This window comes from Lithobates pipiens, unplaced genomic scaffold, assembly GCF_037356315.1.
Source record: "Lithobates pipiens isolate NorthernLeopardFrog02 unplaced genomic scaffold, aLitPip1_a1.2 Scaffold_13, whole genome shotgun sequence".
In the NCBI taxonomy this organism is placed as follows: domain Eukaryota; kingdom Metazoa; phylum Chordata; class Amphibia; order Anura; family Ranidae; genus Lithobates; species Lithobates pipiens.
In genome coordinates, this window is record NW_027507718.1 from 322,664,515 (window position 1) to 322,687,669 (window position 23,155).

The 23,155-nt window shown below is 40.5% G+C and overlaps 2 protein-coding genes across 4 annotated transcripts in view; one reads left to right on the plus strand and one right to left on the minus strand.

Moving 5' to 3' along the window:
* RAB33B (RAB33B, member RAS oncogene family) overlaps positions 1-9,525 on the plus strand; it is a 56,253-nt gene extending 46,728 nt beyond the window's left edge. The window contains exon 4 of the transcript XR_013272314.1: positions 9,040-9,525. The gene's annotated coding sequence lies outside the window, so the exon portion shown is untranslated. The remainder of the gene's footprint in view (positions 1-9,039) is intronic.
* An 8,934-nt stretch (positions 9,526-18,459) lies between these two features.
* LOC143975013 (uncharacterized) overlaps positions 18,460-23,155 on the minus strand; it is a 34,631-nt gene continuing 29,935 nt past the window's right edge. For all 3 annotated transcript variants that reach the window (XM_077476927.1, XM_077476925.1, XM_077476926.1), the window contains 2 exons: positions 22,652-22,712; positions 18,460-20,372 (listed from right to left, as the gene is read on the minus strand). In XM_077476927.1, the coding sequence (XP_077333053.1) occupies positions 20,272-20,372; positions 22,652-22,712 (162 nt within the window). In that variant the 3' untranslated portion in view covers positions 18,460-20,271. The remainder of the gene's footprint in view (positions 20,373-22,651; positions 22,713-23,155) is intronic.

A 23,155-nucleotide genomic window follows, 5' to 3' on the forward strand; every position in this document is an offset into this window, starting at 1 on the left:
TTTTTTGCAGTCCAACCAAGAAACAAAGAGCTATCCTCATAATTTTTTTTTTTTTGTATGTATTTTTTTGCTATCTAAAACATTCCAGAAAGCTCAGTTGTACCTTTTGAATAGATCTTGCCGTTCAGCTCTGGGCCAATAATGACCATTATGGCTGCAGGAGTGCTGGCCCCTGTGTGTCCTTTCCAGTGTAGCGACCCACCCTCTGCACAGTACTTCTCTCAAATCAGGGATGTTCACGCTCCCTGCTGATGGCAGCATTCCTTATCCTGTGGCAAGGATTGTTGCTCTTGAGGCCAGCACTGGAGAGTAGGTATACAGAAAAAATTTAACACCTAAAAGACACTGTGTTGCACCCGGTTTGAGTTTTATTTTTTTTCTAGACAAGCATAATTGGGCTTTACATTGTAATTTAACCTCTGATGATTTGTTTTATTGTAAGGAAGTGAGTAGGGCTGAAACAACTAATCGATTATGAAATTAATTGATTACTATTTTCATAATCGATTAAATGGCCAGTAACATAATGGGGTTAAAACAAACTAAAATGAGCCCTTTATAGTACAAAGAGCAAATAATTACTTTCACAGTTCTACAGTAAAAAAATAAACCACTTTACAGTAGTGATTATCTGCTTTTATTATTTTTTTGTACTATAAAGGGCTAATTTTTAGTTTTTTAACCCCATTATGTTACTAAACGTCTTAAGCCTGGTTCACATCTATGTGTTTTTTGGTGCTTTTTGCATAAACGCACTACAGTTCATTTACATGGTTTCCTATGGGACACGTTCACATCTATGCTTTTTTCAAACGCTGGGTATTTAGAAAAGATTTAAACTCTGAGTCTGATATTTACCAGATTCACCCTTTAATAGTATATACAGTATATCTCCTCTAATAGTGGTATATACAGCACATATCCACTAATGGTATATAAAGTATATCTCCTCTAATAGTATACACAGTATACTTAAAATATAGTTGGTTATTTTTTTTTTTTTACCACTGCATACAGAGATATTTAATAATTGCCTTTTTTTTAAACTGTACATATTAGCTAAATTATACACCACACTTTGTCTTAAGATTATTAACCGATTAATCGAAACAATAATCGTATTTATAAAAATAATCGTTAGTTGCAGCCCTAGAAATGAGTAATAAACTACGTAAATATTATTCATGACCTTATCCATGTTATCCTTTTAGGCCCCTTCCACACGAGGGCGAACTCCACTAGGTGTCTGCCTGCTCAACGTGGTAATCTGTCTGCTGATCCCCTCTGAACATTTGGGTGGCTAGTCCATACACACATACACACACACACACACACACACACACACCACTCTCTTGTATGGGCGGTGGGTAGTCAATGGACTGCCTGTCCATTTTACACCCAAGTGTCATTCGATCCACTGGACTAGTGGCCTCCAAATTGCAGCCCGGGGGTCGGATGTGGACCTTTTTTGCTTGCCTTTTATCTGACCTTTGGGACACTGTTCTCTAGGGCTGCAACTAACAATTATTTTAATAATCAATTAGTTGGCCGATTATTGTTTCGATCGGTTAATAACCTTTAAAAAAAAAAAAAAGTGGGTCAAATTGACGTTCATTTTCAACCACAGTGATGGGAAAATTTGGAAATAATAGAAAACTTCTTGGTCAAAGGAATTTTCAGACAGTGTATGTGGTTTTTGTTCAGAAATGAAGTGAAAATTTCAAACAAAATTCTTTCATTCAGTGAATGTACAAACCAAAAAAAGCACCGTTTTGCCTTAAAAGTCCCTGACCCTTTCCAAATATGCAGCGGCTGAAAAAAGCACAGATGTGAACGTGTCCCATAGGAAACCATGTAAATGAACTGTAGTGTGTTTCTGCAAAAAGCACCAACAATCACATAGATGTGAGCCAGGCCTAAGCCGTGTAGTAACAATTGGGGGTAAAAGACTAAAATTAGCCCTTTATAGTAGAAAAAAAGCAGATAATCACTACTGGAAGGGGTTCTTTTTTTACTGTAGAACAGTGAAAGTAATAATAACAATAGTGATTATATTTTTGTACTATAAAGGGCTCATTTTAGTTTTTTTTTTTTTTTTTTTTTTTAACCCCATTATGTTACTGGCCAATTAATCGATTATGAAAATAGTAATAGATTAATTTCATAATCGATCAGTTGTTTCAGCCCTACTGTTCTCCCACTGACACTAAAAGTACACTATTCCTCCCACTGACATCAATGACAAGGCACTATTCTTCCCACTGTTACCAATGAGGAAGCAGTATTCCTCCCACTGACACCAATGATGGGGCGCTATTCCCCACCCCCCCCCCCCCCCCCCCACTGATGCCAACGACGGGGCATTGTTTACTCTCACTGGCCCCAGTTTGGCCCTCCTCAAAGTCTAAGGGAAAATTTGGAGACGCCTGCGCTAGACTGATGGGGAATGGATTCCTGTCTGTTTTTAACGGATTGGATCGGATGTCAGCTGGTGTAAATGGACACACATGATCATTCACACTTGCCACTCCATAGAGAATGGAGGGTTTAACTGGGTCCATCTGAAAAATTGACAGGCGGGCCCAAAAGGACTTATAGGCTTTTCAAGTGTCTGCCCAAAGGGAAATGTTCAACATTGATCCTAATTAACTGACAATAGAATGGCTGCTCTAGATAATTACATTCTCAAACTTTTTTTATTTTTTTACTGAGGAACCTTTGAAAAAGTGTTTTAGGTCTCCAAGGAACCCCTGCTAAAATTAAATCTTCAGGGGTCAGTGGGAAGAATACCCCCTTACAGTGACGGTCAGTGAGAACAACCAAACACCCCATCACCGACCCACCCCATATTGGTGGTCAGAACACCAGTCTCACAAATGACTAGAAAGCTATTTAGTGTCATGCTACTGGCTCTGCCAAATGGCGCTGGACCAGGAACTATGCAGGCACCATTAGATGAGAGGTCTACCAGCCACAGCACAAGGAACCCCCAGCAACCTCTAGAGGAACCAGTCTTCTACAGAACCCTGGTTGAGAATGGTTGGCTGATCTAATGACATCACCTTGTCAACAGTATTCTCATGCAGATGTAAGCAAAGACTGAGTATCCACTGATGGGCACAGACAATGCTTTTTATGGGCCTGCATAAAAATTGTAAAAGTATATAATTTAATGAATATTATTGCTATGTCAAAGTATGTGTGGCCAGATTGAAGATGGACCAAATGTGTATCCAATGATGCAGCTTCTGTTCCAAAAGGAATGATATCACTGTGGTCATTGGTAGGACAAACTGAAACACACCAAACACACTGGCTGTTTCTACAATAAAATATAGCTGTGTGTGTATATTGCTGTTTTGTATTCACTAGTGATGACTGGGTATTTATATATGACTAGAACATCAGTGTCTACAGAACTGTAGTCATATTCATGACATCACTGCCAGGAAAGGCATATTGACTCATCTACTAGTAAATGATTTAAGCATGCATGATTCTGCTCTTTCTGGTTATTTGGGTACTTGCGCTGGGTTTTTATTTTATTTTATTTTTTTTGGAGTAAAGCTGCTAACGGAGCCATGCTAAAGCTGGATCTGCCTGTGTATTTGTCAGCTGTAATACCTCAATCCTTAGGTGTAGAGGCTTTTTAGAAACCTTTGGCAGGGCTCCCTGGGGAAGGGTAGACATAGAACCACAAGATGTTGTGGTTACTTTTAACCAGCTACAAATGTTATTCGGGCGAACATGTGCTCAAGCGTACATCTCCTCCATAATGGTATTCTTGGTAGACTATAACCTTAAGGAGAATATATTACTGTTGGTTTTTATGCTTGATACTTTGTGATAGTTTGAAATGGCTTGTTACTGATTTCAATGAACTTGATCTTTCAACCTTACTCTATCCCAAAAAACAAAAACCTTTAATTAAACTTAAAGGAGTTGTAAAGACAGAAGTTTTTTTTTTTTTATCTTAATGCATTCTATGCATTTAGATACACCTTCTGTGTGTAGCAGACCCCCCCCCCCCCCCTAATTACCTACCTGAGCCTCTTCTCACCCAAGCGATGTCCACGATCCCCTCAGCCATCCAGAACACTCCTCCTGATTTGGCTGGGACAGAGCAGTGGCGTCATTGGCTCCCATGGCTGTCATTCAACCAATCAGGGGAGAGGGGTAGGGGCCAGGTCGGGGCTCAGTGTGTGAATGGATACACAGAGTTCTGACTCTGCTTGGGTGCCCCCTGTAGCAAGCTGCTGGCTGAGGGGCACTCACAGAAGGGAGGGGCAAGGGGCAACAAAGAGGGACATGAGAAGAGGAGGATCCAGGCTGCTCTGTGCAAAACCAACTGCAGAGGAGGTAAGTATAACATGATTGTTTAAAAAAAAAAAAAAAAAAACTAGTCTTTACAATCACTTTAAGCTTCTAAAACCCCTGCATCTTCAGAGCAGTGGTAAGTTCATACTGTTCCATGGATTTATGTGGGTGCTGCCATTTTAAAGGGTGGCACCAGGCCATGGGGAAGGCTCTCTGTTGGGTGGGCTGAGAGCTAAGTAGACGCCACAGGCCCTGCAGTGCTCCTGGTCCTGACCTACTACCCAGTGATGTATCACGGATCATGAAGGGAACAGAAAACAGACTAAAATAGGTGTACACCTTCACTCTAGCTGAGGCTGGTGTTTATACATTGTACTGTGTAGCAGAACAAAAGTTCTATAAAAGGGAGTAATTTGGTATCCAAATAAAGGGAAAATGCTATCCTACAGGACATCCTTTCGATGCTTCTTGACGTCTGCGTTATGGAAAGTGTTTGGCTTGTCTCGGCTAACAGTCCTTCTCCAAATTCTTTACTAGGTTGTATGTACATTTGATGCAGGAACATTACCTCCTTACAGAAGCCCTCAAACAAATTGTTGTATATCAGTAGTGGTGCTTAAAGGCCAGGTTCATCTTTTACATAAACTGGCCCACGTAGACAAGGGGCCATAGCAGGTTAAAAATCTTGTTTAATGCAAATGCCATAACTGTAAGGGTCCTTTCACACGGGGTGGATCAGTGCTGATCCACCCCCTGGATATCCACTTGCGCAGTGGGGATCGCCGGAGCGATCTCTGCTGAGCAGGAAGATGACGGGTCTCTCTCTGCACACTGTGCCGGGACGGACCTGTCACAGCGCCACTCTCCCCTATGGGAGATCGGGTGACGGATGGAAAAATGGCTTTTTCCTCCATCACACTTTTTTTCGGACCGGAGTGGCTCGGATGTCAGCGGACATGTCACCGCTGACATCCGGCGCTCCATAGAGCTCTATGGAGCATCCGTTCAGGTCTGCCTGAAAAACTGACAGGCGGGCCTGAACGGATCGTCCATGTGAAAGGGGCCTTAGTCTTTTCCGTCACGCATGAAGTCTGATAGAAGTACTTTCCATTGTTTATATTCCTACATTGTAGCTTATTTTCAGGACCTGGTAGTCGTTGAGTGGTTTCCCTCAGCATTGTGGGATGGGCGCGTTTCATGATTAAAAAAAAAAACGTGCTTTTGCAGTGTGCCATTGCAGCAAGGACTCTCCAGTAGCACATCCCCGCCAGGATTTTGTCACTGCTGTAACTTTCAATTTCATATTCTGGGCTACAACAAAATGACCATAAGTCTCTTCTTTGAGGACAACTAAAGAGATTAACACTTTAGTTGTCCTCAAAGAAGGTTTAATGACCAATTTGTTGTAGTCCATGTATTAGAAATAAGTCATGATTTTCATGGGTGACAGAAGTGACTTACCGGCATGGCATTTGCAATAAATATCATTTTTACAAACTGCACACTATATTTTATAATACTTGGTCCCTTGTTTCTATTTACCAGTTTATGTAAAAGATGAATTTATCCTTTAAATATCGCTAAAGCCTAGTTGTCACCATCCTACAGAGAAGTTTATACTTTCCTTTTAGCATGCCTCTGGTCAGCATTGTGTACGTCTAAAAAGCAGCGTAGATTTAAAATCCCATGTATACTCCTGGCCCTGTTTAATTGGCATCATGCCTTCTATTTCTGTCTATAGATGATGATACTGATTCTATTTTTTTTTTTCCCCTAATTTATATACAGCTGTCACATGACCCAGATCTTTCCAAGCCTGTCTGCAGGGAAACATAGGCAGAAGGAGCTTCTAGTCCTCTGCTGCTGGTCACATGTTCAAAAAGAGGAAATAAGAAACGCCTTTTGGAATGCACAGAAAAAAAATATCAAACTGTTTTTAAATTGTCATACAAATATATATATTTGAAATCAAATCTTTATTATTTTCTGGGAATAACATGGCGTGGGTGGATTTCTGCCAGTCACAGGCTGTGTCCTACTCCTCCAGCCTGTGCCTTACACTAAGAGGAAAGCGAAGGCTCCATCAATCTATATGTAATCTCTTGCCCCAGTTGTGTTTTAGCTGGTTATTGGGCTGTCATTTACCACTGGTGTATATGCCCACATGTGAAACTCTATAGTCACATGGGCTGCTCAGATGTGATTGGGAGGAAATGTTGAGCATAGGAGCTCACTGAAAACTGGGCATGTGCAGAGCTGCCAACACGGCTCTGCAAAATTCCCAACAGCAGGATCAACCAGTTTTGTTTTCTTGGGGGAAAAAAAAAATAAAAAAATCTTATAGCGACCGTATGAGCAGCATGTAATACACCATTTTTTTCATAGTATTTTTACAATGTGGGTTTAGTGACATAAGGATCAGTTTGAACATAAAATAACTCTGGCAATTATCAGGTCCTAGAAAGCAGCCTAGATGATTTTTTTGCTCCTGGCCCTTAGCTTTGCTTATAGAATTTGCTATCGGAATATTGAGACAACCTTGTAGAATCCATTCAGTATTGTATCAGTGTATGGAATTTCAAATCTAGCTCCATGATGCTTCATTGTAACAATTGTGGTACCACTCCATTGGAAGTATTAACAAGGGCCTTAGCAACTTTGATGCATTCTGCTACTTTTTTGACTTGGAGTCATCAATTGATAAAATTTGAAATACAGTTTAGCCAAAACATTAGTTGACCTCACAGCTCAGATGATCAAATGCACTCCAGACATTTGGAATTAAACATGTGAGCCTCTTAGAATATTGGTACGTGAGAAGCCAAAGCAGCCCATCAGAAAACCTTTCATTAGTCTAATACACTAGCCTTCTAGATATCGTATTGACTGCTATGGTTTATGTATGCTGTTATTCTTTGCACTATAATATTAAAGGGACATTCCATTTTTTAAATGCACTTTTTTTTTTTTTAATACACAGTTCTTAAAATTATTAATAAACAGTATAATAAAGTATTTCATTTGTTTTGGAAACCAGGAGAGCTTCTGATGGGCACGTTGGCCAATATCGTTTACTAGATATCCTTTCATTTATTGTGTTTGTACGTTCTATTCTGTAAGTGCGTCTGTACCTTTTCCTAGCATACTATTATCATGGCTGTAATACAGGACCTGGAGCATTAGGAAGCCCCTTCTGCTTCATGGGAGGTTTTAGGCGTAAATCACTTCTTCTCTTTAGCTGGGTGACTGGTATTTTCAGATCGCTTTAGACTTGGCTCAAGATTTTTTCTTTTTTTTTTTTCTTTTAAAGCTGAGGTCCACCCTAAAGTGGAGCTTCCGCTCATTGGAACCCCCCCCCCCTCCAGCGCCACAATTGGCACCTTTTAGGGGGGGGGGTGCAGGTACCTGTACAGTACAGGTATCTGCACCCACTTCCGGCGTAGATTCTGCAGAAGCCACGCCCCTTTCCGCAGGTCCCCCGCTGCCTGCTGGCAAACACACGGATCCCAGAGACAGCGGGGACCATCCTTATTGCGCAGCACGACTCGCGCATGCGCAGTAGGGAACCGGGAAATGAAGCCGCAAGGCTCCACTTCCTGATTCCCATACCCAAGATGGCGGCGGCAGCACCCGAGAGACTATGAAGAGCTCGGCTTCGGGTGCCGACATCGCGGGCACGCTGGGCGGGTAAGTGTCATTATTTTAAAAGTCAGCAGCTGCAGTATTTGTAGCTGCTGGCTTTTAAAAATAATAAAAAAAAAAAAAAAAAGGCGGACTCCCGCTTTAATAACGAGTTTGCTTAATTTGATAGCTCTGTAAATTTAGCTTAAAGGTTTTTTTTTTTTCTCTCTCCCCTCTCAAACCTGCCTTGAGGGCGGGGGGGCTGTTGACCATTTTTAGATGTAAATATTGCTTAGAGTTCTACTCTAATAAGCTCCTTGATGTTGCCTGATTACAGTGATTTCTTAAGATTCTACAGTCTTTTGAGTTTATGATATATGAAGTGTTATCCCAGTGGTTCTCAACCCTGTCCTCGAGTACCCCCAACAAGCCACGTTTGCAGGTTTTCCTTTTTATCTTGCACAGGTGCTTTAAATCAGTCAATGGCTTGGGATTTTGGACAGCTATTTTATCTAAGAGAAATTCCCAAAACATGGCTTGTTCGGGGGTGATTGAGGTTGAGAACCTCTGCTGTACACTATGCTTAAAAAGATTGTAATGTTGTCTTGGAGTTGCAGAAAACTCCTAAGGCAGCAGGTGGTGACCCTCCATGCTAAAGTTGGCCATATTTCGGGTGTGGTTGAATTTTTGTTCAGAAAAAAAAAAATTCTTCCTCTACTCTACTCTATACTGCATGAATGGTCCAATGAGCAGTGCCAGCTATTGTATGCACCTAAACAGCAGCTATGCTTAATTGTATGCAGCTGCTGTTTGGCCAACAATTTCCTGCCTGGCTCCTTTGATTTGGCAGTTGAAGGATGTCAGGTGAGAGGGGGCCAAGATGTTCACCTACAAAGCAAATTTTGTCCAGTTCATCGAATTGGAAAAATATTTGCTCAGTGTATGGCCAGCTTAAGCAATAGAAGAAAATCCTAAAACCTGTGCTTTGTATCGCTGTACCGTGCCAATAACTGTCAGCCTATATTATTATATATTTTTTTTTTTAGCTAGTAAATGCAGTTATTGGTGGCCAATCAAAAGATTAACTTCCGCTTGTTTCAGATTGGTGACTGAGAAATGACTGAAGCCAGAAGTTTTGGTAGATGGCCAAGCAGCTAGTACTTTCAGAAGGAAGTCTGCAATGGGGAGATATATTTTCCTTTTAGGACAGCTATCCTTTGAGGCGCCAGCCATTTCATTGTTATTAAATACAAATATTTTGTTCAGTTTGTTTTTTTATATATCAAATCAGTATTTTTTTTTTTTATTGCAATTAGTACATTAACTATGCAATGTCTTATATTATCTTTGCTCACTTTTTTATTTTTTATGTCAGAATGGCTGCAGGTTTGTTTTAGTGTGAAATATGAAGTAAATGAAGTCTTTTCTCTGGCTTCCTGATAACGGCTTACACTTTTAAACCATGGCAATGCTGCTTTGTAAAAAAAAAACTTCTAAACTGTCCTGATTTCTAATGTAAACTTCCTACCTATTCATGTGATCTTAGCTTTGATCCTAGTTTCCAATAAATATTGCTAATAATCACAAGACTTGTCATTATTTTTAAAGCACATATCCTACAGGTCACCACATCGTTAATTACTTTGGTTACTTTAAAAGGAATGGCATGCTTACCTCGTACTTCAGAACTTTTCATAGGATTGAATGAAGAGTGCATAAAGCACACACAAGCCTGGCACTGAAGATCGAGAAGCTGATCTATCAGCCAGTATCTTGCTGCAACAGGGACAGGTCAGTATATAACTAGAGGGAAGAGTGGTTAACAAGATAAGTAATTTAAAGTAGCAAAGAGATTTAGCCTTAAGAGGAGTATGGGCATGGGTTATTTTTTTTTTTTTTTTTTATTTATTTATCCTACTTGCCTTCCTAGGTGGATGCATGCAGTATCAAACCAATGCTACATCTTTCCCCACCACTCTAAGGGTGAGAACTGAGTAATCCAAACGCCACTGATTGCTCAGTTCTCCACACCACTGAGCAGAGCTGGTGACTGTCAGTCATCGCTGTGTGCTCTGCGGCCCCACCCCCACCCCAGCGCCCCGTGCACTCACTGGAGTGACTGGCTCCTGGGTGGATTCTGACGATATGGTCACAATCTTTCCCCAGCCAGGACAGGTTCTGTGGCTTTAGCCTGCTGTAGGCTGAAAATGGGTCACAGGAGTGCAGAACAAACTGCACTCCTGTGATCCACAGGAGAAGTATAGCCAAACAAGCTTTGTCTGTACTTTTCTTTTAAGCAGCCTATATACCGAAAATAAGCCAGTTCAGCAGGAACTGTCTGTTCAACAGAAGACAGTGTAACACCTAGCTTCTGTCAAACGGTCCTGCTTGAAAATTAACTTTCAGTCAGTGCATGCAGCCAATGGTGGCAGCACTGATCTGTGTATTCTGATGGGTTGGGGGGGAGTTTTCTTACAAAGTGTGTGGATGTGGGAAACTAAGTTTTGTGTGTGTGTGTTTTTTCCCTATTTAATCCACTGGTTGAATGGGGAAAGAAAAATCTAAATCCTGCTTTAGCCTAATACATATTGGTGTAAAACTATTTCTATCAAACTGATCACCCTCACAGATCTGTATAAACGTATTAAACTATTTTTTTCTATGCAAGAGCCAAAATAGCCATTGCTTAGCTTGTAAGTGCTACTCTTTAAAGAGGAAGTAAACCCTGATGAGTTTACTTCCTTTTTTTTCCCTGCAAAGGTAAAGCATAATGGACTACTATGCATCGCATAGTAGCCCATTATGTGCCACTTACCTGACACAGGAGCCAGCGAAGTCGCGCTGTCCCCTGTAGTCCGGCGCATCCATCTTGCTGGTGGCGTCTCGCAGCTCCGCCGCTGTCATTCGGCGAAGCCGCGATGACGTCACTCCCGCGCATGCGCACGGGAGTCGACAAATGCGGCAGCTCCATTTTTGGAACTGCCGCGTTCAGTGCGCCTGCGCGCCGCTGTCTACGGCGCATGCGCCGTAGACAGCGGTGCCCGTTTTCGGGCAAATATCTCCTAAACCATATAGGTTTAGGAGATATTGCTTGGACCTACAGGTAAGCCTTAATCTAGGCTTGCCTGTAGGTCAAAGTGGTTTGTAAGGGTTTACAACCACTTTAAAGCCACTGGCTTTAGCAACACTTTACAAAGTGTTTGTGGAACTCCAGCCAAATCACTAGAAGGTTGAAATGCATACAGTGCTGCCATTGTGCTCTTGCTGAGTCTTGAATATATCCCTATGCCTTTTAAGGAGGAGTTGGCTCCCTCCAAGTATACTTGCCCTTTATAGTGAGTTGTAAACTAATAGGATAAGTTGAAATATAAAAAAATACAAAACTTACAAGTCCTAATGTGGTGGCTGCCTGAGTTGCAAAAAATGCACTGCTCAACAAAATGAAAGGAACACTTTGAAAACACATCAGATCTCAATGGGGAAAAATAAAATGCTGGATATCTAAAGTGATATGGACTGGGTAAAGTGTTAAAAACAAAAGGATGCCACATCATTTGATGGAAATGAAAATGATCAACCTACAGAGGGCTGAATTCAAAAACACCCAGAATATCAAAGTAAAAAAAAAAACGTATAATCTATTTTGCTGAAATTTCATTGCAGCCACTCAAAATTGTATTCCAGTAGTTTGTATGGCCTCCACGTGCTTGTATGCAGGCCTGACAATGTTGGGGCCTTCTTCTAAAGAGGGGGGGGTGTGTGTGTGTGTGTGTGTGTGTGTGTGTTTTTTTTTCTTTAACGCTCCATCGGACAAACTTTTTTTGAGGTTTCATCTGACTTTTGTTGGCTGGGCGAACGGACAAACTTTTTGACAACATAAGTCCACTCGTGTGTACAGAAACCCATCGGACTTTAAAAACATGCATGCTCAGAACCAATGCAAAAGATCAGACAACAATACGGAAGCTGACCAAATGTGGCGGTAAAGAGCAGAAAAACCACAGGATTTTGTGAAAGTTGGCTGAAAGTCCGATTGTGTGTATGCTTAACAAGTTCAGGGCCAACACCCTTTATACAAAAGTCCACAGGAAAGTTTGTGTAAGGCTCGATTCACATCTATCCATGTTGCTTTTGAGTGTTTTTGCAGTGCTTGCCACGTTTTTGGACACACATTTTTAGTTTTTTTTCACACTGTGGTTGCTTAGCAACCAGATATATACAGTGGAAAAAAAAAAACTGTAAATCGCGGCACTTGCGTTTTTGATGCAGGTCCATTGACTTCTATTACATGCAAAATGCATTTCGCATGAAAAAAAAAAAGTCCCCGACCCTTTCCAAAAATGCAGAGGCACAAAAATGCATTGATGTGAACATGTTCCATAGGAACCCATGTTAAAAAAATTTCCTTGCATTTCTGCAAACTGCATCAAAAACACGCTAGTGTGAATCGAGCCTAAAGTCCAATCATGTGTATGAGGCTTAAAATATGGCATAGTATTCTGTAGTACCCTTTTGAGCCAGGTGGAGCTTTTCTGATACAGTTCTGAAAGAAGCATGTTTATAGAGCTCAATGTGTTATCAGAGCAATTTCTCATCCCATCCTTCAGTTCAGGTTTTAAATGGAGCTACTATGTCCTAAATAAACTATAGTGCTTTGGGAATCCTTTGTTAGATGGTTTATTTCTAAAACTATATTAGTACTAGGCATGTACAAATTAAAATGGTTTAAAAACTTTATTTTACAATTGAAAATCTGAACTAAAATTAATACCAACTGCTAAACATAGTATAGACACATGGTCAAAAGTCATTGCTGTTAGTGATTCAAGTGGCTTGCATTAAAAAAAATAAAATCAATCTACAAAAATAACAACCCCAATACTCCGGTACAATTTGACAATGCTGTCAAAGACATCACAAGGGTGCTAATGGTAATCATACTAGTACCAAATGCTATTTAGGCTAATTTAGCAAATACATAATTGCACCCCTGTGAATAGCTACCCTAGATCTGATAGAATATATAAACTGTTTAAATGGTTTTACATTTAAAAAGGTTTTAATGTAATAATAAAAGGGGGAGTGGAGGAGGAGCAGACAGCAGCCTGGATGAGGATGATACGGGGCCAGAGGAAAAGGGAGGAGGAAGACGCAGGGGACAGTCAGGGATGATCGGTGCGGCGGGGGAGAGTTGCTCGCACTGATCTCCCTGTATGGCTTTTCATCAGCTACTTCTCCCCCTCCTGTGGCTGTCAGCTGAAAAGCCATGCAGGGAGATCAGTGCTCACAGCTGTTCCCCTTGCATTGATCATCCCCAACTGTCAAGGGACAATCATCCATATGTGCAGGAAATGTAGTGTATAGCACATGCACAGGAGTGACGGGACCGTGAGCGTGCTCCGCTTCTCCTCTGTGCGCACTTTTCACTCCCCAGGTGCAAGGTGTGGCCTCATGACACTGCCAGACCAAGGGGAGTGTAGAGGTGGGCGGAGAGTCTAGTGACATCACCACTGATTTTGGAGTTTTGCAGGGCTCCATTTTCAGAAGGAATGACATGCAGGAGGCACACACATAATATAAATATATATATATATATATATAGTGCCATTGGTTTATAAACGATGTGTGGTTTACATCCACTTTAAGATCTGATATCCAAAACAACAGCTGGCTAAGCATCAGCTATGAAGAGTTTCTTGTTGCTTTGGGTTATTGTACTTTACATATGGTCTGCAATAACTGGAGTCAAGCCATCAGTTTCAAATCAGTGGTCATGTTATCAGGAAAGTTTTTTGGTTGGACATTCCACCAAGAAAAATGAGATGGTGCAATATACACAGAGTTGTCACATATACACCCCTTTCTATGATATCTTATGATATGGTATGATTTTACTGTGAAAATTTAAAGATACAGAACCCCACATACCAACCCATTGGTACATAGCGACATTTTTGAACTACTACCTGGATCAAAAACAAAATCTGCCATTGGTCCAGATGTATCATACAAACCACTGTCATATGGTATGATTTTACTGTGAAAATGTAAAACTACAGAGCCCCAACTTGTAACCCATTGGTTATAAAAGAAACACTTTTCAAAAGTTATAAGTACTTTAAAAAAAAAAAAAAACATTGGAGCAACATATTTACACCCCAAGTCTAATGGTCTTATGGCCCCACTTAATAGGGAGTGAATTATTCAGGGATGATGTGGCTGAAGGTATTCTGTCTGTTGAATTTCTGTAGAACTGGCTGATTTATATTTATAACATTTTTTTTTTTTTTTTCCCTTGTCTAGTCATATATATATATAAAAAAATTTCAATACCAGTATTAATTTTGACTGCAAATTTGGATTTTAGGCGACTAAACATATAGTAGATTTATTCAACTAAGATGTAAAACCAAGATTACATACTTGTAGAGTTGCCACCCATATGGGTTCAGAGTCGGATGCCCGGGTCTCAGCCCGCCTGAAACTCAGGTGGGGCGGGCTTTGGAACGGTCTGATGCCGTGATTCCAGTCTGCCATATGTACTACCTTACGGCTTTTCTCCCATCTTCAAACGGCACAGAGGTAAGTGGCACGCACCATTTCAAATCACTTGCTCTTTAACCACCTGACATCCGCAGCTCGGAGGTGAATTCTCAGGAGACTGTCATATGACCAGTGGTGTCGGCCCGCACCCCATAGCAACGCCACTGCATACGATAGCCTCCTCTGTGCATGCTCCCTGCGCGCCGTGATTACAGAGTCACTGAGAATCAGGTGATCACCAATCTGAGTCCCAGCCCCTTACCATGTGATCAGCTGTCAACCAATTACAGCTAATCACATGATCAAAACAAAAGCTCAGTGATCGCTTTTTTTTCTCCTCACGCTTAAAAGGGACATCGGTCCAGAAACGAAAAAGGTAATTATGCCACATAATTGCAACCTGAAAGTTCCACCTTTCAATACCCACCAGTGGTGCCAATCACTGCCGCCTCATCAGTGTGCATCAATGACGGACAAAAATTACCCGTTATAAAATTTTATAACAATAAAAAAAAAAGTTTTTTTAAATTCGGTCTTTACTACTACTACAAAAAAATAAAAAAATTAAAAAAAAAACACACAGGTGATCGAATACCACCAAAAGAAAGCTCCATTTGGATAAAAATTTAATTTGGGTACAGTGTTGTATGACCACGCAATTCAAAGTGCATCAGCGCTGAAAATTGGTCTGGATAGCAAGTGGTTAAAGGATAGGTTCACCTTTTGAGTTACATGTTACTATAACATTCAAAGCAAAAGCGTAGCGCTAAAAAAACAAGACTAAGTGACATATCTCATGTGTCACCTATGGAAAATTTGACGGTGTTCTTTGTGATAAGAACATAAAACTAGATAAACACCAGGACTATATTATATAAACCAATCATTTGAAATCATAATAAAAAGAAACTAATTAATTTATATATATATATATATATATATATATATATATATATATATATATATATATATATATATATATATATATATATATATATATATATATATATATATATATATATATATATATATAATTGTGCCAATATGTGAACCAAAAAATTAGAATGTTCAATGATCCAAGTAAAAAACAAAAGATCAACAAAGTCTCTTTGTGTAAGACAATCAGATCCCACGTGTGTAGTCAAATTCACATTCCACCATCCTTGAATATGGAAAACATGCAGACACCACGTGACAGTTCCACCACCGTTTGTAATGCGGGCTTACCGGACGTATTTGACCCAAACGAATGTTCATTCGAAGGATCAAAACAGGCTTGTGTAGTTTAAATGATTTCACATTTACAAGGTTAGACTCCCCAGGAAAACTTCAAAAACGATCGTTCCACTCATATACTGAACAATAGGTTATCTCCCGCTATGTGATCCAGCTCAGATTGTTGGATACATGTAATAAGAAAATGGGGCCATATAGCGCAATTGAATTTAAAAAAAAAAATGTAATAAAAGAATGGTAATAAACTCACATTTGTACAGTCAATCAAGCGCTTTTCCAATAAAAATTTGGCTGCAGTATAATCCCGACGCGTTTCATCCTCAGACATAGTCTGGGGTTACTACTGTTGCAGACCCTCCCTGATTCACACCCCCCCCCCACACTCCACCAGGTAGGATCTGCACCACACCCACTGTCACTATTTAAAAACAGCATGGCCACATCATTCATTCACAGAGTTCTGCAAATGAATGAACTACAAGTACTGACATTACCAGGGCACTGTTGATAGTTCATAGATTCTTCCGGTCGTTGTATATCTGCCTGCTTGTACGACTGGACAGCTTACACTGACAGTCTGTAGGAGCTCTGCATTGGACCTGCGATCTGCTGATCACGTTTAGCTATCAATTCATGGATTAGGACTTCAGGGTGGACACCCAACTACACTATATAAAAATAATCAGACAGAAAAATAGTTTTATTTAAAAATACATAGCATATTAGAATTACCATGTAAACAACAGTAATGAAAAAACTAGCAAAAGAATATTATTATATACCTGGTCATCACATAGTACAAATTGTCTCAACAGTTTTTAGGATCAGCGCAGGGGCTATTTTTGTTTTACGATAATGCCTGGAGGAATGTTTGCATCCATGCCGCATATTAGCCACCAGTTTGCTCAATGATAAAAGTTGACAAAAGTGGACCATGCTTGCCTACTGCTTGTTGAAAATGTTGTCACATATAACATCGAGTTATAGAAAAAATGACAGCAGTACAGAATTATCTTCTTGTTGATAAATGCTTCAGTTGTAGCACATTAAAATGAATGTGTTGAAACGTAAAAAGATTTAACTGGGGAAAACACCGCCAGGGATAAAGGCCATCAGGAGGGCATAGAACCAGTGGCGTTCCTAGGGGGTGCGGTCCACACCTGGATGACACCCCGTAGGCAGGGGCAAAGCCACCAATGCTTGCAGGATGGGGGGGGGGGCAGAAATCCCCAACAAGGCAATCACCTTGCACTGGCAGCACCTGCACCGAGTGAGCTCTGGCAGCGGGGCAGGCGACATATGTAGATCCCTCCCTGCTTGCAGCCCAGTGGGAAGAACTGATCGTGGGCATCTGCTACTAAAAAGCAGTGCCACGGTGGAAGGGAAGAGTGACTCCTCCCTTCCTGGACTACTACTGGAGAGGGGAGATAAAAAGGAGAGCAGCTGCCTTTGCCATCCAATGCCAGAGAGAGTGAGTAGGTCTCCAAGGGGTGTGGGCACTGAAGCATGAACAGGTGGACTGTGGATTCAAATTGTATAGGCAGCTATGAAAGCATCCCTGGATTTTAGAGGCAAACTGAGGGTGGCAAGTCCTGGAAACATGCTGTACATTATATACACTAGTCTGTATATAATGTACAATACGGTTTACAGGGTATATGACTAGTCTGTACACTACCGACATCATATTGTACGTTATTTAGAGACCAGTATATAATCTACAGCACGGTGTATCAGAGCCTTTTTCTACAGTTATTTTTTTATTTCTAGAACCTGAAAATACATTTGGTGGGGGTTGGTAAAAAGATGTTCTGTTGTCAAATATGCTAGGTACATCACATTACTTTCTTCAACCTATTAATCACGCTAATGTACCATGAGCTGTAGGTATAACCTTTTTATAGCAGGAGTTCACCAAGAACCTAAAAAATTTCTTCAAGGGGGGGTCAGAAGGTTAAGAAATGCTACTCTAGGGACTTCATAAGGGTATATCAAAGAATGCACCTCAGCTGAGCTGGCATGCCAGGGGTGGGGAAAGATCTTCCTTCCAGAGTCCACAAAAGCGATTTAGACCTGGCAGGGACTAGATCCTGACCAAAAATAAGTGAGCATTTGAAAATGCAGGTAGATTCTAAAAATGTTTAGCATTCACTAAGATGACAAATTGGGTTGCATCAGCCAAGGATCAGTTAGTTAACACCACTGTATGTACAGTCTGTGTACAAAATGCAGTGAGCTCTCAACAAGCAATCCATTTCCAGATGAGTTTAAGGGACAGAACAGCTCCACATCAGGAGTCATGGGCAGTACCCACTGTGAACTCCAATATTCCTTGCTCTCCAGCATGGTACACTTTTAGGTCATGGCCACACCTCCACTGACACCTTTTCTACCTGTCCAGCCTTACAAAAAGCAAAACTAAATCCATGTTACTTATTTTAGGTGATCAGAAAGTAGGCAAATGTTCCAATTGGGACACCTGCTCTAGGCCAACGGTCTAAAATTTCCCTCACTGGAGAGTTTTCCTTTCCAATTCTGTTGTGTCTACAGGACGTGAGGAAGCTCTCCCCAATGCCACACACCGATTTTTAACATTCCTTACTAAATCCCAAACAAGAAAGAAAAAAAAAAAAAAAAATAATAAAAAAAAAAAGCTTTAACACCAACACCCATTCCTTGAATTTTTTCCCTTAGTGTCTTGGGTGCAGAAAATTAGAAAAAAACATTTTAAAGTGTCACACATAGCAATAATAAATAATTTTAATAAATCTTATCAAACATTTGGAATTGTGATATTACAATAGTACTATGCTTGCGTTTAAAAGTAGCTAATGGCAAAACTCTCATTTAGGCACCTTTTAATTATTCAGAAACATATTGATTATTGATGGCAAGTGCTTAAATAGGCCATTAGTGGGTCCTATAAGTGATAAACAGAATACACAAACAAGAAGCCAAAAGAAACCTATAAAATGTGTCAGCTGGAATATAAAACAGGGTTAGGGCTTTAAACATACAGCACAGGAAGGAAAAAGAAAAGAAAATATTGTGGAACACTCATCAATACTGCAACACCTCTGAGATATACAGTCTTCATAGTACAATTCCTAATGGAGCACATACAGCAATAAAAGATCACGTTAAAGTGGTGACCACATTAAGTTCCTCCGCAGATTTAAACTTCTAAGAGCTTTGGAGACCATCTATGCCCCAGACTGCATGACTGCTAGAACTAGCATATATCAAGTATGTAATATAAATCCAATAATTCAGCCAGTATGGGGTTGATTTACGAAAACTAAAGAGTGCAAAACCTGGTGCAGCTGTACATGGTAGCCGACCAGCTTTTAACTTCAGCTTAACTAAACTTGACCAAAAAAAAATAAAATAAATAAAAAACACACACACACACACACACACACACACACACACCTAGAAGCTGATTGGTTTCTGTTCAGAGCTATACCAGATTTTGCACTCTCCAGTCTTAGAAAATCAACCCCGCTTGCTGAAAATCAAGTGCATTCAAGTGGGAAAATTGCGTTTGGTTCCTAATAACAGAACACGTTTCTAATGGTTTCTACTGTTGTGTATGTACTTTTCCCTTAGGCCTCATTCACACCTGAGCATTGTGTAGCTTGAAGCTCAAAACTCTCAACAAACAAAATCCTATCATTAAATGGTGGTTGTTTACCCATGTATGCTCAAGCGCCTGTAGCTCCACACTTAATGCTCCAGAAGCTAATTTTTGAGGCAGATTTGGGGCGTTTTGGCCCCATAGACTTCAATGGAAACACATGTACACACTTGAACCAAAGCATTTTTAAAGGCATTTTTTCAGTCTGTAAGAACTGGTTTCCTCCAAACTGATTTCCATTCGCTAGAAATGCCTGAAGCTTGAATACACATGTAAAAACACCTGAAATATACAAAATGACTGTATAGACGTACAAAATCATTCCCGCAAAATACCGCCACTTGAAAATTGCTCTTGTTTAAGTATGGATGCAGCCCTATAGTGTGATCTATGATCCATAAGTCCCTGAATCAAACGGTTAGTGCAGTATCAATTTTTTCTCCAAACCTTGACATTATGAACAGAATGAGACCTGAACCCATGAATTAGTCAGAGCATACTTCAAAGAAATGTCTCGATTGACACACCGTTAAAGCAGTCTCAACTAAGTCATTGATCCTGGCTTCACCCATGGATGATGCATGCCATGCAATGCAATGAAAACAAGTGATGGACAGGGGTAAGACAGTGTAACATCATAAAATCTGCATCTATGATGTGGATGCTGCTTTATGGTGTGCATCATTCAGATGTAGTAAGGCACTGCAAACAAATATACTTTTAGTGCAGCAAAAAAAAAAAAAAAAAAAAAAGAGAAGGGTAAGGGAAACGCTGTTGTATAAAAATAGAAAACAAAAATTAAATTACATTTCAAGTTCCATTAAAATTTTATGACCGCAAACATTAGAAAACTAAAACAGGCCTCATATAGGAAGACCACACTAGGAAAGTCCTCATATTCGATAGTCCTTATTTGTTCAGGAAAATCTGAGGTATGGGGGTGGCTGTGAAAAAGACTCTTCTGTTTCTACACTGGTTTCTGTGAACTGTGCTGGAGAATTAAATATTCGCTCATCATCTAAAAAAGAAGAAAACCAAAAAAAAATAAATATAATAATTATTATACACCAAACCTTTGAGGTTTTTATCTGGATTAATTATAAACAATAAATCAGCCAACTAATCAATTATGAAAAGAATCATTAGCTGACACCTTTGCTTATATGCTTGAAATAAAAAAAAATTAAAATAAAAAGTAAAATCCAACATTCAGTAGACTGGGCTAGGAAATTGACTGAAATACAATGCATATTGCAACTAAAATGGTAACATGTATTCCGTATATTGTACGTAAAAGGTTTACGATCTAGGAGTTATGTCTAGTTATCTACACTGCCAACCCACCACAGTGCATATACTGCGACGGAGCGGCATTTGTGCAGATACAATCACGTACAGTGGGGCAAAAAAGTATCTAGTCGGACACCAATTGTGCATGTTCTCCCACTTAAAAAGATGAGAGAGTCCTGTAATTGTCATCATAGGTATACCTCAACTATGAGAGACAAAATGTGGAAACAAATCCAGACAGACTATCACGTTGTCTGATTTTTGAAAGAATTTATTTGCAAATTATGGTGGAAAATAAGTATTTGGTCACCTACAAACAAGCAAGATTTGTGGCTCTCACAGACCTGTATCTTCTTTAAGAGGCTCCTCTGTCCTCCACTCATCACCTGTATTAATGGCACCTGTTTGAGGTTGTGGACAGGTGTCTTTTATACCGATAACAAGTTCAAACAGTCACATTCCAAACTACACTAAGACCAAAGAGCTGTCGAAGGACACCAGAAACAAAATTTTAGACCTGCACCAGACTGGGAAGACTGAATCTGCAATAGGCAAGCAGCTTGGTGTGAAGAAATCAACTGTGGGAGCAATAATTAGAAAATGGAAGACATACAAGACCACTGATAATCTCCCTCAATCTGGGGCTCCACGCAAGATCTCACCCCGTGGGGTCAAAATGATCACAAGAATGGTGAGCAAAAATCCCAAAACCACACGGGGGGGACCAAGTGAATGACCTGCAGAGAGCTGGGACCATCGTAACAAAGCCTACCATCAGTAACACACTACGCCGCCAGGGATTCAGATCCTGCAGTGCCAGACGTGTCCTCCTGCTTAAGCCAGTACACATCCGGGCCCGTCTGAGGTTTAAGAGAGAGCATTTGGATGATCCAGAAGAGGATTGGGAGAATGTCATATGGTCAGATGAAACCAATGTAGAACTGTTTGGTAGAAACAAAACTTTAGTTTGGAGGAGAGAGAATGCCGAGTTGCAACCAAAACACCATACCTACTGTGAAGCATGGGGGTGGCAACATCATGCTTTGGGGCTGTTTCTCTGCAAAGGCAACAGGACAACTGATCCCTGTACATGAAAGAATGAATGAGGCCATGTATCGTGAGATTTTGAGTGCAAACCTCCTCCCATCAGCAAGGGCATTGAAGATGAAACGTGGCTGGGTCTTTCAGCATGACAATGATCCCAAACACACCGCCCGGGCAATGAAGGAGTGGCTTCATAAGAAGCATTTCAAGGTACTGGAGTGGCCTAGCCAGTCTCTGGATCTCAACCCCATAGAAAACCTTTGGAGTCAGTGTTGCCCAGCGACAGCACCAAAACATTACTGCTCTAGAGGAGATCTGCATGGAGGAATGGGCCAACATACCAGCAACAGTGTGTGACAACCTTGTGAAGACTTACAAAAAACGTTTGACCTTTGTCATTGCTAAAGGATATATAACAAAGTATTGAGATGAACTTTTGATATTGACAAAATACTTATTTTCCACCATAATTTGCAAATACATTTTTTCAAAAATCAGACAATGCGATTGTCTGGATTTGTTTCCACATATAGTTGAGGTATAGCTATGATGACAATTACAGGCCTCTCTCATATTTTTAAGTGGGAGAAGTTGCACAATTGATGGCTGACTAAATACATTTTCGCCCCACTGTACATCATGGCTGCCGGACACAGAGGATGGCTGGGATGAGAAACAGAGTTCATTCTCTATACAGAGCTTGATGTTAACACAGAGCTCTGGGCTGTGATTGTACACAGCCGATCACTTTACCTGCATCGGTCACCCGTCCACAGTACATGGCAGGGAAGTGGGCATTATAGCTAGTACACTGTCTATGTGATGCATGTATTGTACATTTTGAGATTCATTACTTATTGCAGCCTGCTATCTGAACTTTCAGAACAAATGATTATGTTTATGCAAAATAAGAAATCATTACAACTTTATTTTATTTTATTTATTTTTTATAGGTTTGCTCACCATGGAAAGTGCATACCAGTTCTATAGTCTGAGATGGCTCATGTTCAGGATGTAACCATTCCTTAAAATAAAAAAATAAAAATTTTTAAATAATAAAAAGATAGGGAAGTGCAAGAAGAGAAAGACGATATATACAGTCAGATTACAGAAGCAATAAAAGCATATTCCAAACCATACTCGCATAAGGAGGCGGCCAGGATCTGGGGGCCCCCCTTGTTAAAGGGGGCTTCCAGATTCTGATTAGCCCCCTGCCCGCAGACCCCCACAACCACGGCACAGCATTATTGGGATGAGGCCCTTGTCCCCATCCAAATGGGGAAAGGTGCCATCGGGTGAGAGGGGCGCAGAGCCCCCCCCCCACCCACCCCAAAGCACCCAACCTCCCCATATTGAGGGTATGGGGCTTGGTATGGTCCAGGAGGGGGGACCTGCCGAGCGGCATGCTCGGATAAGAGTCTAGGTATGGATTTTGGGAGGGCGCGACTCCACGCTGTTTTTTCATTT